The 14,757-nt window shown below is 41.6% G+C and overlaps 1 gene segment (V, D, J or C); it reads left to right on the top strand.

Annotated features, from left to right (window-relative positions):
• Positions 1 to 11,833: 11,833 nt before the first annotated feature.
• LOC127914654 (probable non-functional immunoglobulin kappa variable 6D-41) lies at positions 11,834 to 12,533 on the top strand. The segment is given in 2 exon segments: positions 11,834 to 12,040; positions 12,175 to 12,533. Coding segments are annotated over 2 exon segments (387 nt in total).
• The last annotated feature ends 2,224 nt before the right edge of the window (positions 12,534 to 14,757 follow it).

Here is a 14,757-nt window from a genome sequence, read left to right as displayed (position 1 = left end):
ATGCCATCTCTATTTTAGAGTCCAGAGGGCAGTACACTGTGACTCAGACTCCTGCAGTGAAAGCTGTTTCAGAGGGTCACTCAGTCAGTCTCAGCTGTAAGACCAGCAGTGCTGTATACAGTAACATCTATGGACAGAGGATGGCCTGGTACCAACAGAAACCCAGAGGAGCTCCTAAACTCCTTATTTACTATGCTACAACACTTCAGTCTGGGACTCCATCTAGATTCAGTGGTAGTGGATCTGGGAGTGACTTCACTCTGACCATCAGTGGAGTCCAGGCTGAAGATGCAGGAGATTACTACTGTCAGAGTTACCACAGTGGTAATGTGTTCACACAGTGATACAGAGTCGTACAAAAACCTCCCTCAGTCAGACTGCACAGTGACTGTACAGCTACAGCTGGGACCTACTGCAGGTGCTGAGGGGGAAGAGACAGTGACAGAGAGTGAAACAGAAGTCCTTGTCAGTCCTTTTGAGTTTTGAGTCTATATTAGTTATCCTTTTGTGCAGAATCCACTGTACATGTTGCAGCAGTGTGTGGGAGGGAGATTCCAAGATGTGGGAAGTATGCATGAGGGCATGGGATAGAGGATTGTGCAGTTTCGGGGATAAAGTTGTGTCAACTGTAGGGGTGCTGATGTTGCTAGAGATCGTGTCAGGTGCGAGAGAGGCAGGTTGACGTGACCAAAGTTAGATTAGTGCAGAGGGTGTCATATGCTGAGGCAATGAAGTGGAAGAGGATGGGTCAAGAGTGAGGGATCCCAGTGATCCCAGTGATCCTAGTAGATTTGTGCCAGCACAGAGGGATAGGGCAGCGAGTGAGTTATGCTTCAGTAAGGTTGTCGTCTTAGCGTTCATAGCAATGGTTATCAACTGTACTATAGAAATGGAACATAAATGCAGGTGTAGAAGCATGGTGGCTAGGAAAAAAGAGAGGAACCAGGCTATGTGGGGTGGCCAGTCCTCTTCTGGCTGTGCCGGGTGGAGATTATAACAGAACATGGCCAAGATGTTCAAATGTTCATAAATGACCAGCATGGTCGAATAATAATAAGGCAGAACAGTTGAAACTGGAGCAGCAGCACATCCAGGTGGACTGGGGGCAGCAAGGAGTCATCATGTCAGGTAGTCCTGGGGCATGGTCCTAGGGCTCAGGTCCTCCGAGAGAGAGAAAGAAAGAGAGAAAGAGAGAATTAGAGAGAGCACATGTGGGGTGGCCAGTCCTCTTCTGGCTGTGCCAGGTGGAGATTATAACAGAACATGGCCAAGATGTTCAAATGTTCATAAATGACCAGCATGGTTGAATAATAATAAGGCAGAACAGTTGAAACTGGAGCAGCAGCACGGCCAGGTGGACTGGGGACAGCAAAGAGTCATCATGTCAAGTAGTCCTGGGGCATGGTCCTAGGGCTCAGGTCCTCCGAGAGAGAGAAAGAAAGAGAGAAAGAGAGAATTAGAGAAAGCACACTTAAATTCACACAGGACACCGAATAGGACAGGAGAAGTACTCCAGATATAACAAACTGACCCTAGCCCCCCGACACATAAACTACTGCAGCATAAATACTGGAGGCTGAGACAGGAGGGGTCGGGAGACACTGTTGCCCCATCCGAGGACACCCCCGGACAGGGCCAAACAGGAAGGATATAACCCCACCCACTTTGCCAAAGCACAGCCCCCCACACCACTAGAGGGATATCTTCAACCACCAACTTGTCCATCCTGAGACAAGGCTGAGTATAGCCCACAAAGATCTCCGCCATGGCACAAACCAAGGGGGGGGGGGGCAACCCAGACAGGATGACCACATCAGTTAATCAACCCACTCAGGTGACGTACCCCTTCCAGGGACAGCATGAGAGAGCCCCAGTAAGCCAGTGACTCAGCCCCTGTAATAGGGTTAGAGGCAGAGAATCCCAGTGGAAAGAGGGGAACTGGCCAGGCAGAGACAGCAAGGGCGGTTCGTTGCTCCAGAGCCTTTCCGTTCACCTTCCCACTCCTGGGCCAGACTACACTCAATCATGTGACTCACTGAAGAGATGAGTCTTCAGTAAAGACTTAAAGGTTGAGACAGAGTTTGCGTCTCTGACGTGGGTAGGCAGACCGTTCCATAAAAATGGAGCTCTATAGGAGAAATCCCTGCCTAGAGGCTGTTTGCTTAGAAATTCTAGGGACAATTAGGAGGCCTGCATCTTGTGACCGTAGCGTGCGTGTAGGTATGTACGGCAGGACCAAATCAGAGAGATAGGTAGGAGCAAGCCCATGTAATGCTTTGTAGGTTAGCAGTAAAACCTTGAAATCAGCCCTTGCTTTGACAGGAACCCAGTGTAGGGAGGCTAGCACTGGAGTAATATTATCACATTTTTGGGTTCTAGTCAGGATTATAGCAGCCGTATTTAGCACTAACTGAAGTTTATTTAGTGCTTTATCCGGGTAGCCGGAAAGTAGAGCATTGCAGTAGTCTAACCTAGAAGTGACAAAAGCATGGATTAATTTTTCTGCATCATTTTTGGACAGAAAGTTTCTGATTTTTGCAATGTTACGTAGATGGAAAAAAGCTGTCCTTGAAATGGTCTTGATATCTTCTTCAAAAGAGAGATCAGGGTCCAGAGTAACGCCGAGGTCCTTCACAGTTTTATTTGAGACGACTGTACAACCATTAAGATTAATTGTCAGATTCAACAGAATATCTCTTTGTTTCTTCGGACCTAGAACAAGCATCTCTGTTTTGTCCGAATTTAAAAGTAGAACGTTTGCAGCCATCCACTTCCTTATGTCTGAAACACATGCTTCTTACAAGGGCAATTTTGGGGCTTCACCATGTTTCATTGAAATGTACAGCTGTGTGTCATCCGCATAGCAGTGAAAGTTAACATTATGTTTTCGAATGACATCCCCAAATGGTAAAATATATAGTGAAAACAATAGTAGTCCTAAAACGGAACCTTGAGGAACACCGAAATTTACAGTTGATTTGTCAGAGGACAAACCATTCACAGAGACAAACTGATATCTTTCCGACAGATAAGATCTAAACCAGGCCAGAACTTGTCCGTGTATACCAATTTGGGTTTCCAATCTCTCCAAAAGAATGTGGTGATCGATGGTATCAAAAGCAGCACTAAGGTCTAGGAGCACAAGGACAGATGCAGAGCCTCGGTCCGATGCCATTCAAATGTAATTTACCACCTTCACAAGTGCAGTCTCAGTGCAATGATGGGGTCTAAAACCAGACTGAAGCATTTCGTATACATTGTTTGTCTTCAGGAAGGCAGTGAGTTGCTGCGCAACAGCCTTTTCTAAAAAATTTGAGAGGAATGGAAGATTCGATATAGGCCGATAGTTTTTTATATTTTCTGGGTCAAGGTTTGGCTCTTTCAAGAGAGGCTTTATTACTGCCACTTTTAGTGAGTTTGGTACACATCCGGTGGATAGAGAGCCGTTTATTATGTTCAACATAGGAGGGCCAAGCACAGGAAGCAGCTCTTTCAGTAGTTTAGTTGGGTCCAGTATGCAGCTTGAAGGTTTAGAGGCCATGATTATTTTCATCATTGTGTCAAGAGATATAGTACTAAAACACTTGAGCGTCTCTCTTGATCCTAGGTCCTGGCAGAGTTGTGCAGACTCAGGACAACTGAGCTTTGAAGGAATACGCAGATTTAAAGAGGAGTCCGTAATTTGTTTGCTAATAATCATAATCTTTTCCTCAAATAAGTTAATGAATTTATCACTGCTAAAGTGAAAGCCATCCTCTCTTGGGGAATGCTGCTTTTTAGTTAGCTTTGCGACATTATCAAAAAGGAATTTCGGATTTTTCTTATTTTCCTCAATTAAGTTAGAAAAATAGGATGATCGAGCAGCAGTAAGGGCTCTTCAGTACTGCACGGTACTGTCTTTCCAAGCTAGTCGGAAGACTTCCAGTTTGGTGTGGCGCCATTTCCGTTCCAATTTTCTGGAAGCTTGCTTCAGAGCTTGGGTATTTTCTGTGTACCAGCGAGCTAGTTTCTTATGACTAGCTGTGGTCCTTCTGTGGCTCAGTTGGTAGAGCATGGCGCTTGTAACGCCAGGGTAGTGGGTTCGATTCCCGGGACCACCCATACGTAGAATGTATGCACACATGACTGTAAGTCGCTTTGGATAAAAGCGTCAGCTAAATGGCATATATTATATTATATATTATGAGAAAGAGAGATGTTTTTTAGGGGTGCAACTGCATCTAGGGTATTGCGCAAGGTTAAATTGAGTTCCTCAGTTAGGTGGTTAACTGATTTTTGTCCTCTGGCGTCCTTGGGTAGACAGAGGGAATCTGGAAGGACATCAAGGAATCTTTGTGTTGTCTGTGAATTTATAGCACGACTTTTGATGTTCCTTGGTTGGGGTCTGAGCAGATTATTTGTTGCAATTGCAAACGTAATAAAATGGTGGTCCGATAGTCCAGGATTATGAGGAAAAACATTAAGATCCACAACAGTTATTCCATGGGACAAAACTAGTGAGTGGGTCCAGAGACATGTTGGACAAAACCCACTGAGTCGATGATGGCTCCGAAAGCCTTTTGGAGTGGGTCTGTGGACTTTTCCATGTGAATATTAAAGTCACCAAAGATTAGAATATTATCTGCTAGTCCTATCGGACTACAAGGTCCGATAGGAATTCAGGGAACTCAATGAGGAACACTGTATATGGCCCAGGAGGCCTGTGAACAGTAGCTATAAAACGTGATTGAGTAGGCTGCATAGATTTCATGACTAGAAGCTCAAAAGACGAAAACATTTTATTTTTTTTGTAAATTGAAATTTGCTATCGTAAATGTTAGCAACACCTCCGCCTTTGCGAGATGCACGGGGGATATGGTCACTAGTGTAGCCAGGAGGTGAGGCCTCATTTAACACAGTAAATTCATCAGGCTTAAGCCATGTTTCAGTCAGGCCACTCACATCAAGATTATGATCAGTGATTAGTTAATTGACTATAACTGCCTTTGAAGTAAGGGATCTAACATTAAGTAGCCCTATTTTGAGATGTGAGGTATCATGATCTCTTTCAATAATGACAGGAATGTGATAGAGGAAATTATAGTTGAAATGATTAATTATGTATACATTATTGATTAGAACCATTTATTCTAATACTATTATGTTATGGTATGAAAAGTATGAGTTCTTGGTTAAGCTGTTACTGAAAATGTAAGCAGAATGAATTAATTGTCTGTGCCTCTTGGGAAGTTTAAGGGGAAGGGATGCTATAGCTTTTCAGACAGATAAGAAATGTTTGGGTGGTGTTCCATTAGTGGAGAAAAGTATATATTTTAGACAGTTTGGAATGTAGTTTTATGGGGGGAGTAGAAGGAGAGTCCAGACCTAAAAACAATGGGCTCTTGTGAGAATCGGAGAGAGGGTGGGAAACTGATGATGTCATTTTCAGTTTATAACCTGTGGAAATATGTGTATGTGGTTAGTACTCTCTTGTAATAAACACTGTTACCTTTGGCTTTTAAGACTGGTCTCAATCTACTTCATGCATAATTAATGAACTTACAACTCATTAATGAATTAGAAATGAGTGTGAATTGGTTTTGGCAATAAAACATACAGGAATTTAGAATTCCTCTATCAGAATGGAGGTGGTCTTTATCCTAGTGAGATTGCTAAGGCGAACACTGCCATGTTTAGTTTTGCCCAACCTAGGTCGAGGCACAGACACGGTCTCAATGGTGATAGCTGAGCTGACAACACTGACTGTGCTAGTGGCAGACTCCACTATGCTAGCAGGCTGGCTAACAGCCTGCTGCCTGGCCTGCACCCTATTTCATTGTGGAGCTAGAGGAGTTGGAGCCCTGTCTATGTTGGTAGATAAGATGAGAACAGCCCTCCAGGATGGTGACCTTCACTCTTCAGCAGGTCAGGCTTGGTCCTGTTTGTGGGTGAGTCCCAGAAAGAGGGCCAATTATCTACAAATTCTATCTTTTGGGAGGGGCAGAAAATAGTTTTCAACCAGCGATTGAGTTGTGAGACTCTGCTGTAGAGCTCATCACTCCCCCTAACTGGGAGGGGGCCAGAGACAATTACTCGATGCCGACACATCTTTCTATCTGATTTACACACAGAAGCTATGTTGCGCTGGGTGATCTCTGACTGTTTCAGCCTAACATCGTTGGTGCCGACGTGGATAACAATATCTCTATACTCTCTACACTCGCCAGTTTTAGCTTTAGCCAGCACCATCTTCAGATTAGCCTTAACGTCGGTAGCCCTGCCCCCTGGTAAACAGTGTATGATCGCTGGATGATTCGTTTTAAGTCTAATACTGCGGGTAATGGAGTTGCCAATGACTAAGAGTTTTCAATTTGTCAGAGCTAATGTTGGGAAGCTTCGGCGTCTCAGACCCCGTAACGGGAGGAGTAGAGACCAGAGAAGACTCGGCCTCTGACTCCGACTCGCTGCTTAATGGGGAAAACCGGTTGAAAGTTTCTGTCGGCTGAATGAGCGACACCGGTTGAGCATTCCTACAGCATTTCCTTCCAGAAACCGTGAGAAAGTTGTCCGGCTGCGGGGACTGTGCCAGGGGATTTATATTACTATCTGTACTTACTGGTGGCACAGACGCTGTTTCATCCTTTCCTACACTGAAATTACCCTTGCCTAACGATTGCGTCTGAAGCTGGGCTTGCAGCACAGCTATCCTCGCCGTAAGGCGATCGTTCTCCTGTATATTATGAGTACAGCGACTGCAATTAGAAGGCATCATGTTAATGTTACTACTTAGCTTCGGCTGTTGGAGGTCCTGACGAATCGTGTCCAGATAAAGCGTCCGGAGTGAAAAAGTTGAGGGAAAAAACAAAAATATGAACGGTAATTAAAAAGTAAAAACTGTAAAGTTGTCAGGTAGCAAAATAGGTTGGCAACAAAACACACAGCAACTCGTAAACAAGTCTGCAAGTTGTGACCGGAAATGAGGTCCAAAGAAGTTGGACTCGACGACTTCAAGAGAGAACAGATCCGCCAACCCAATCCCAAAGAAGAGCTCTTCAACTTCAGTTCCCTGGGGGATCATAAAGTCTGTTTGCATAGAAAGAATACTTCCCTGTGAGTTTAACACTTCATGACTGACAGCTGTTCAGGACAACAGAATCATCTGGACACTTGCTTTCTGCTTTCAAGGTTACAGTTCTTGTAATTTATTGTTGAAAATGAATTAAATCTACTGTGTATTCATTTAATTTAATATACCTTTAGTTAACTAGGCAAGTCAGTTAAGAAGAAATTCTTATTTTCAATGATGGCCTAGGAACAGTGGGTTAACTGCCTGTTCAGGGGCAGAACAACAGATTTGTACCTTGTCAGCTCTGGGGTTTGAACTTGCAAACTTCTGGTTACTAGTCCAACACTCTAACCACTAGGCTACCCTGCCACCCCAGGAGATAAAGTTGTGTCAACTGTAGGGGTGCTGATGTTGCTAGAGATCGTGTCAGGTGCGAGAGAGGCAGGTTGACGTGACCAGAGTCAGAGTAGTGCAGAGGGTGTCATATGCTGAGGCAATGAAGTGGAAGAGGATGGGTCAAGGGTGAGGGATCCCAGTGAGTAGTAGATTTGTGCCAGCACAGAGGGATAGGGCAGCGAGTGAGTTATGCTTCAGTAAGGTTGTCGTCTTAGCGTTCATAGCAATGGTTATCAACTGTACCATAGAAATGTAACTATTTCTATTCAGAACTATTCATTACTATATGTAATATTTCATTCATATAAAACAATGTATTAGATTTTTCAGAATCCAGAGGACAGTACGTTGTGACACAGACTCCTGCAGTGAAAGCTGTTGTCCCAGGACAGACAGTCTCTCTGAACTGTAAAACCAGCAGTAATGTGTATTTTAATAATCGCCTAGCCTGGTACCAACAGAAACCTGGAGGAGCTCCTAAACTCCTTATTTACCATGCTAAAACCCTTCAGTCTATTGACTGTACTGCTACAGATGTGACCTACTGCAGGTGCTGAGGGGAAGAGACAGTGACATGGAACACTGATCAGTAGAGGAGGTCAACTTTTAATATGTTTACAAAGCATCATTCAGATCACATGTTCCCCATCATCATACTTGTGAATAATTATAGTCATGGTTGTGAAGTTCACATATAAAAGTTACATGAAGTTTTAAAACACACATTACCTGTTCATAATCAGAGTCAAATCCACAGATGTAAAAAATAATAATTATGATGTTACATCAGCATCAGCCACATAAATCGCATCCCAATATGAACCTCACAAACAATTATTGATGTGATCATCTAGCATTATATTAACTATCCTGATAAGCAGGTTACTGACTGTTACATCTGTGAATGAGACATGATGCTGGGCTCAAACATGAAACATATTTGAAGAATATATGTTTTATCTGTCATTAATTATATGATGGAATATCTGTTATTGTAACTGCCCTGAATCCACCAAAGAGGTTAGAACCAGTCACTTCCTCATATCTGTCCCAGTCCAGGTTATTTCAGGCAGTGAAACTGTTCACCTGCTAGACTGGTAGCTGTGGGAGTGAAACTGAGATTTACATAGACAGGGCTGGGTGGTTCTGCTTGTCCCAGAATAGAGCAGTACTGTCACCAGATGTTCACTCTGTTCCCAGAGGGTTGGAGGAAGAGAAGACTCTATGACTATCGTGAAGCTGTGATACTGGTTTTTATTATGTGGATCTTGTAAAACATATTTAGCTTAATGTAGGTGTGATCACATTGGTGAGAGTCCAAGATATTGATCAAATGTTCAATAGCATTAGTTTACTGTCTTTATGTGTCTATAAATCAAACAGGTAAAAAACTGTCCAAGAAATATTAATACCATCTACTACATGTGGCTAGACCTCTCCTGTTAATCTGTTAACATTGTAGTATCAAGACCTCTCCTGTTAATCTGTTAACATTGTAGTATCTAGACCTCTCCTGTTAATCTGTTAACATTGTAGTATCTAGACCTCTCCTGTTAATCTGTTAACATTGTAGTATCTAGACATCTACTGTTAATCTGTTAACATTGTAGTATCTAGACCTCTCCTGTTAATCTGTTAACATTGTAGTATCTAGACCTCTACTGTTAATCTGTTAACATTGTAGTATCTAGACCTCTACTGTTAATCTGTTAACATTGTAGTATCTAGACCTCTCCTGTTAATCTGTTAACATTGTAGTATCTAGACCTCTACTGTTAATCTGTTAACATTGTAGTATCTAGACCTCTCCTGTTAATCTGTTAACATTGTAGTATCTAGACCTCTACTGTTAATCTGTTAACATTGTAGTATCTAGACCTCTACTGTTAATCTGTTAACATTGTAGTATCTAGACCTCTACTGTTAATCTGTTAACATTGTAGTATCTAGACCTCTACTGTTAATCTGTTAACATTGTAGTATCTAGACCTCTACTGTTAATCTGTTAACATTGTAGTATCTAGACCTCTCCTGTTAATCTGTTAACATTGTAGCATCTTGTGTTAATATGAACTACTGGTTGATGACAATGCAGTGAGAACATAAATAACTAAGCAATGACATTTAGGTCTGATAGTTTTAAAAGAAACTGTGAATCAGGCATTATGAATATATAGAACATTGAAAGAGAAAATAAAAATATTTGTTCCAAAGGGAAATCTTTATTTTCATGTATTCATCAAAGCAAACATTCATACAGTATCTAATAGTAATAAAACAGAACACATCACATCTAACACTGATACAACCTCAGTCTACAGAGAGGATTGACACATGAACTCAAGCAAAGCCCTCTGTTAGTCTACATGTCAGTGATCAATAAAACAGAGAACATCTGATCTCAGAACAGAGTCAAAGCAGAGGAACCAGCAGCCTCTCTCCACAGGGGTGTGTGACTGAGGGGTCCTACCCAGAACAGTCAGCCTTCCTCAAGGTCTTGGTGACTGGAGTCTGGGATTTCTGCTGGGCTTCACAAGTCACCTCTCCTGCCTTGGTCCACTCCTGGGCAGTGAGAGTCAGGGTGCTGCTCCAGCTGTACAGGCCATCCTTCTCCAAGACCCCGGGACTGGTCTCCTGGTTCTTGTCGGTCCCATCCACTTTCCAGCTCATGGTCCAGTCTGAGGGGAAGCCCTTGTTGGCCAGACACGTCAGTGTGGCTGTTGTTGTACTGGACAGCTCCTCACTAGAGGGGGGCAGGATGGTGAGGGTGGGGGAACTGTTACCTGGAACAAACAGAACACATCAACTAAGTAACTACATCAAGTACAGCTACACTTAAAGATGATCTTCAATCAAGTACACATCCAAATAAAGTGAATTGGAAATGCCCTCTAAATACGAATGTAACAGTTAGATTGTTTAAAACCTATAGAGAAAACACTAAAGTAATTATACAAAGCAGATTTATCAACCAGAGTTACTAGTCATACGGTGTCAGTTATACATGTCATACAGATATTGTTAAGGAATGAATCTGATCAGAATAGCCTACTCATATTCATAGTATTTTCAGAATTTGAACATAAATTATTTTTAATTACATATCAAACATGTTAGGTCATGAAGTCGGTTACAAACTGAGACCCTTTGTCTTCACAGTAACAGGGAAGGCTACCATGAACACAATGCAACAGTGATGTCTTCTTTATCTTATACTATATAATAGTTATAATCCCAGAATTAAGAGTTCTAGTCTGCAATCTTACAAATCAGACAGACAAATAAACCTACACTTTAACATACTGATGATATACAATATTATTTGAAAGAAGGCTCAGTCAAAAGAAATTTCAAAAGCATCTAAAAAATCTCAAATGTAAATATTTTAATAGAGACAGAGTTTAGGAAAGTAAATACCAAAAAATGTAGTCTGAAAGGCATATCAAAAAAATGTGTTACTTACTTCCAACATCAAGTCTGGTGCCGCTACCAAAAGTCCACCACAGTGATACAATCACTATTACTGCTGGTACAAAAACCTCTCTGTGTTGTGTTACTGCAGCTGTTACAGTGAAGATCACTCATACAGAATCATAATCAACACAGATACACTTTAACATCTTCCAGGTAGAACAAACACTTCATATTAGCTGTTTGTGGATAATATAAATATGAATTGTATCTTAAATCCAGATAATAGTATTTGTTCCTTCCTCTGTGTATCAGGTTCTCCTATTCTGTAGATACAGTCCAGCATTAGATCAGTGTTGCTAGTATTCCTCCATATTGTCCATATGAAAGACAACAGCAGCAGCAGTAGTGATAGTGATCCATGTTGTATATTCCTTTATAAAACATGTTGATCTCAGATTTAACAGTGGAGGTAAAGTCACAGAGGACAGACAACACTACCAGAGGAATCCTACCAGCTTTAGTTTAGAGAAGTGTTCATTAACTGATTAGAGGAACTTACATCAGAGACCAAGCATGAGTGAACAGACAGTTCATTATATCTGATCATCATCAGAATAATAATATAATGGTGGTGTGTCATAATAGTTGCAATACATCAGTTATCAGAGTTAACAGTTGCTGTTTGATGTTACTGAAGGGGTGGCATGTAGCTAGTGGTTAGAGTTTTGGGCCAGTAACTGAAAGGTTGCTAGTTCAAATCCCCAGGCTGACAAGGTGAAACACCTGTTGATGTTTCCTTTAGCAAGGCACTTAACCCTAATTGCTCCAGGGTCGCAGTTGATAATGGCAGATCCTGGCCGTGACCCCACTCTCTGAGGCTGTCTCAGGGGGAGTAGGGATATTAATTCACACATGCGTGAAATATGAAAAATATTAGCACCACCTAGTTGTTATAAAGGAAAGCTCATGCAGGAAAAAATATATTCTGACGGGAGCCGACTTGGAAACTGAAATTGATTTGAAACATTAATTTGCATATTGCATCTCCCTGCTGCTCTAAGAGCATTTATATCCCTGTGAGTTGAACACTTCATGACTGAGAGCTGTCCTTCATGACAACAGAACCCACAACAACCATGACTTTTATCACCATCTTTATCTGGATATTTGTCTTCTATATACAAGGTATAAGAATTATGAATATATAAGTAACAATAACTGTGTAAGTAATGCATGATTATCTCAGAATAATCTATTAATTGTATAATTTCAGATATTAAAACGTTTTTTGTTTGTTTCTCTCACTTTTCAATATTCAGAATCCAGAGGACAGTACACTCTGACTCAGACACCTGCAGTAAAAGCTGTTCACACTGGAGAGATGGTCAACATTGGCTGTAAACTCAGCAGTGGTATATATGGTAATTACCTGCACTGGTACCTACAGAGACCTGGAGAAGCTCCTAAACTCGTCATTTATAAGATAAACAACAAGTTCACTGGGACTCCATCTAGATTCAGTGGCAGTGGATCAGGGAGTGACTTCACTCTGACCATCAGTGGAGTCCAGGCTGAAGATGCAGGAGATTACTACTGTCAGAGTTACCACAGTGGTAATGTGTTCACACAGTGATACAGAGTCGTACAAAAACCTCCCTCAGTCAGACTGCACAGTGACTGTACTGCTACAGCTGGGACCTACTGCAGGTGCTGAGGGGAAGAGACAGTGACATGGAACACTGATCAGTAGAGGAGGTCAACTTTTAATATGTTTACAAAGCATCATTCAGATCACATGTTCCCCATCATCATCATCATCATCCTCACGCTTGTGAAAAATTATTGTCATGGTTGAAAAGTTCACTTAAATTAAGTTTTAAAACACACACTATCTGTTCATATGCAGAGTCAGATCTCCAGATGGAAAAATATATATAATGGTGAATTTACACCAGCATCAGCCCCCTAAATCAAATCCCCATGTGTACCTCACAACCAGATATGAATGTGATCATCTAGCATTATATGAACTTTCTTGATAAGCAGGTTACTGACTGTAACATCTGTGAATGAGACATGATGAAACATGTTTGAATAATATATATTTTATCTGTCATTAATTATGTAAAATCTCTTATTGTAACTTCCCTGAATCCACCATAGAGGTTCAAACCAGTCACTTCCTCATATCTGTCCCAGTCCATCTTATTTCAGGCAGTGAAACTGTTCAACTGCTAGACTGGTAGCTGTGGGAGTGAAACTGAGATTTACATAGACAGGGCTGGGTGGTTCTGCTTGTCCCAGAATAGAGCAGTACAGTCACCAGATGTTCAGCTTGTCCCCAGAGGGTTGGAGGAAGAGAAGACTCTATGACTATCATGAAGCTGTGATGCTGGCTATATTATGAGGATCATGTCAAATAAATGTAGTTTAATGTAGGTTTGAGCACATTGGTGAGAGTCCAAGATATTGATCAAATGTTCAATAACATTAGTTTACTCTCTTTATGAGTCTATAAATCAAGACATTAAACAACTGTCCAAGAAAAACGAATACCATCTACTACATGTGTCAAGACCTCTCCTGTTAACATTGTAGTACTATTATTATTTTACTGTTATTCAACTAGGCAAGTCAGTTAAAAACAAAATCTTATTTTTAATGACGGCGTAGGAAGAGTGGATTTTTATTTTATCGGGGATTCCATCTTGTAACCTTTCAGTTATAAGTCCAATGCTCTCACCACTACGCTACCTGCCACCCCATGTATATCATCAGAATAATAATATAATGGTGGTGTGTCATAATAGTTGCCATACATCAGTTATCAGAGTTAACAGTTGCTGTTTGATGTTACTGAAGGGGTGGCATGTAGCTAGTGGTTAGAGTGTTGGGCCAGTAACTGAAAGGTTGCTAGTTCAAATCCCCAGGCTGACAAGGTGAAACACCTGTTGATGTTTCCTTTAGCAAGGGACTTAACCTAATTGCTCCAGGGTCGCAGTTGATAATGGCAGATCCTGGCCGTGACCCCACTCTCTGAGGCTGTCTCAGGGGGAGTTAGGATGTAAAAAAAATAAACATTATTAATTCACACATGCGTGAAATAGGACAAATATAAGCACCACCTAGTTATTATAAAAGAAAGCTCATGCAGGACAAAATATATTCTGATGGGAGCCGACTTGGAAACTGAAATAGATTTGAAACATTCATTTGCATATTGCATCTCCCTGCTGCTCTAAGAGCATTTATATCCCTGTGAGTTGAACACTTCATGACTGAGAGCTGTCCTTCATGACAACAGAACCCACAACAACCATGACTTTTATCACAGTTTTAATCTGGACACTTGCTTTCTACGTCAAGGGTAAAAAACAATAAGAGTTGTGTTTGTACAATGAAAAGTAAACTATTTGAGTGAACTGAAAGACTGAGATTGTGTTTTTAATTCCAGGTAATGTACAATTATTTGTTTTCTCTGTTTCAGAATCCAGAGGACAGGTCACTGTGACCCAGACTCCTACAGTGAAAACTGTTCTCCCAGGACAGAAAGTCTCTATGATCTGTAAAGCCAGCAGTAATGTGTATAGTAATTGTCACAATGGTCAGTCATGGGGCCATCAGTGTCTATCCTGGTACCAACAGAAACCAGGAGAAAAACCCAAACTAATGATGCTCCCGGGGAACACACTCCATTCTGGGACTCCATCTAGATTCAGTGGCAGTGGATCAGGGAGTGACTTCACTCTGACCATCAGTGGAGTCCAGGCTGAAGATGCAGGAGATTACTACTGTCAGAGTTACCACAGTGGTAATGTGTTCACACAGTGATACAGAGTCGTACAAAAACCTCCCTCAGTCAGACTGCACAGTGACTGTACTGATACAGCTGGGACCTACTG

This window comes from Oncorhynchus keta, chromosome 33 (genome assembly GCF_023373465.1).
Source record: "Oncorhynchus keta strain PuntledgeMale-10-30-2019 chromosome 33, Oket_V2, whole genome shotgun sequence".
NCBI lineage: Eukaryota > Metazoa > Chordata > Actinopteri > Salmoniformes > Salmonidae > Oncorhynchus > Oncorhynchus keta.
The sequence above is the reverse complement of the archived record's forward strand: the minus strand, read 5'-3'. Positions and strand labels throughout refer to the sequence as shown.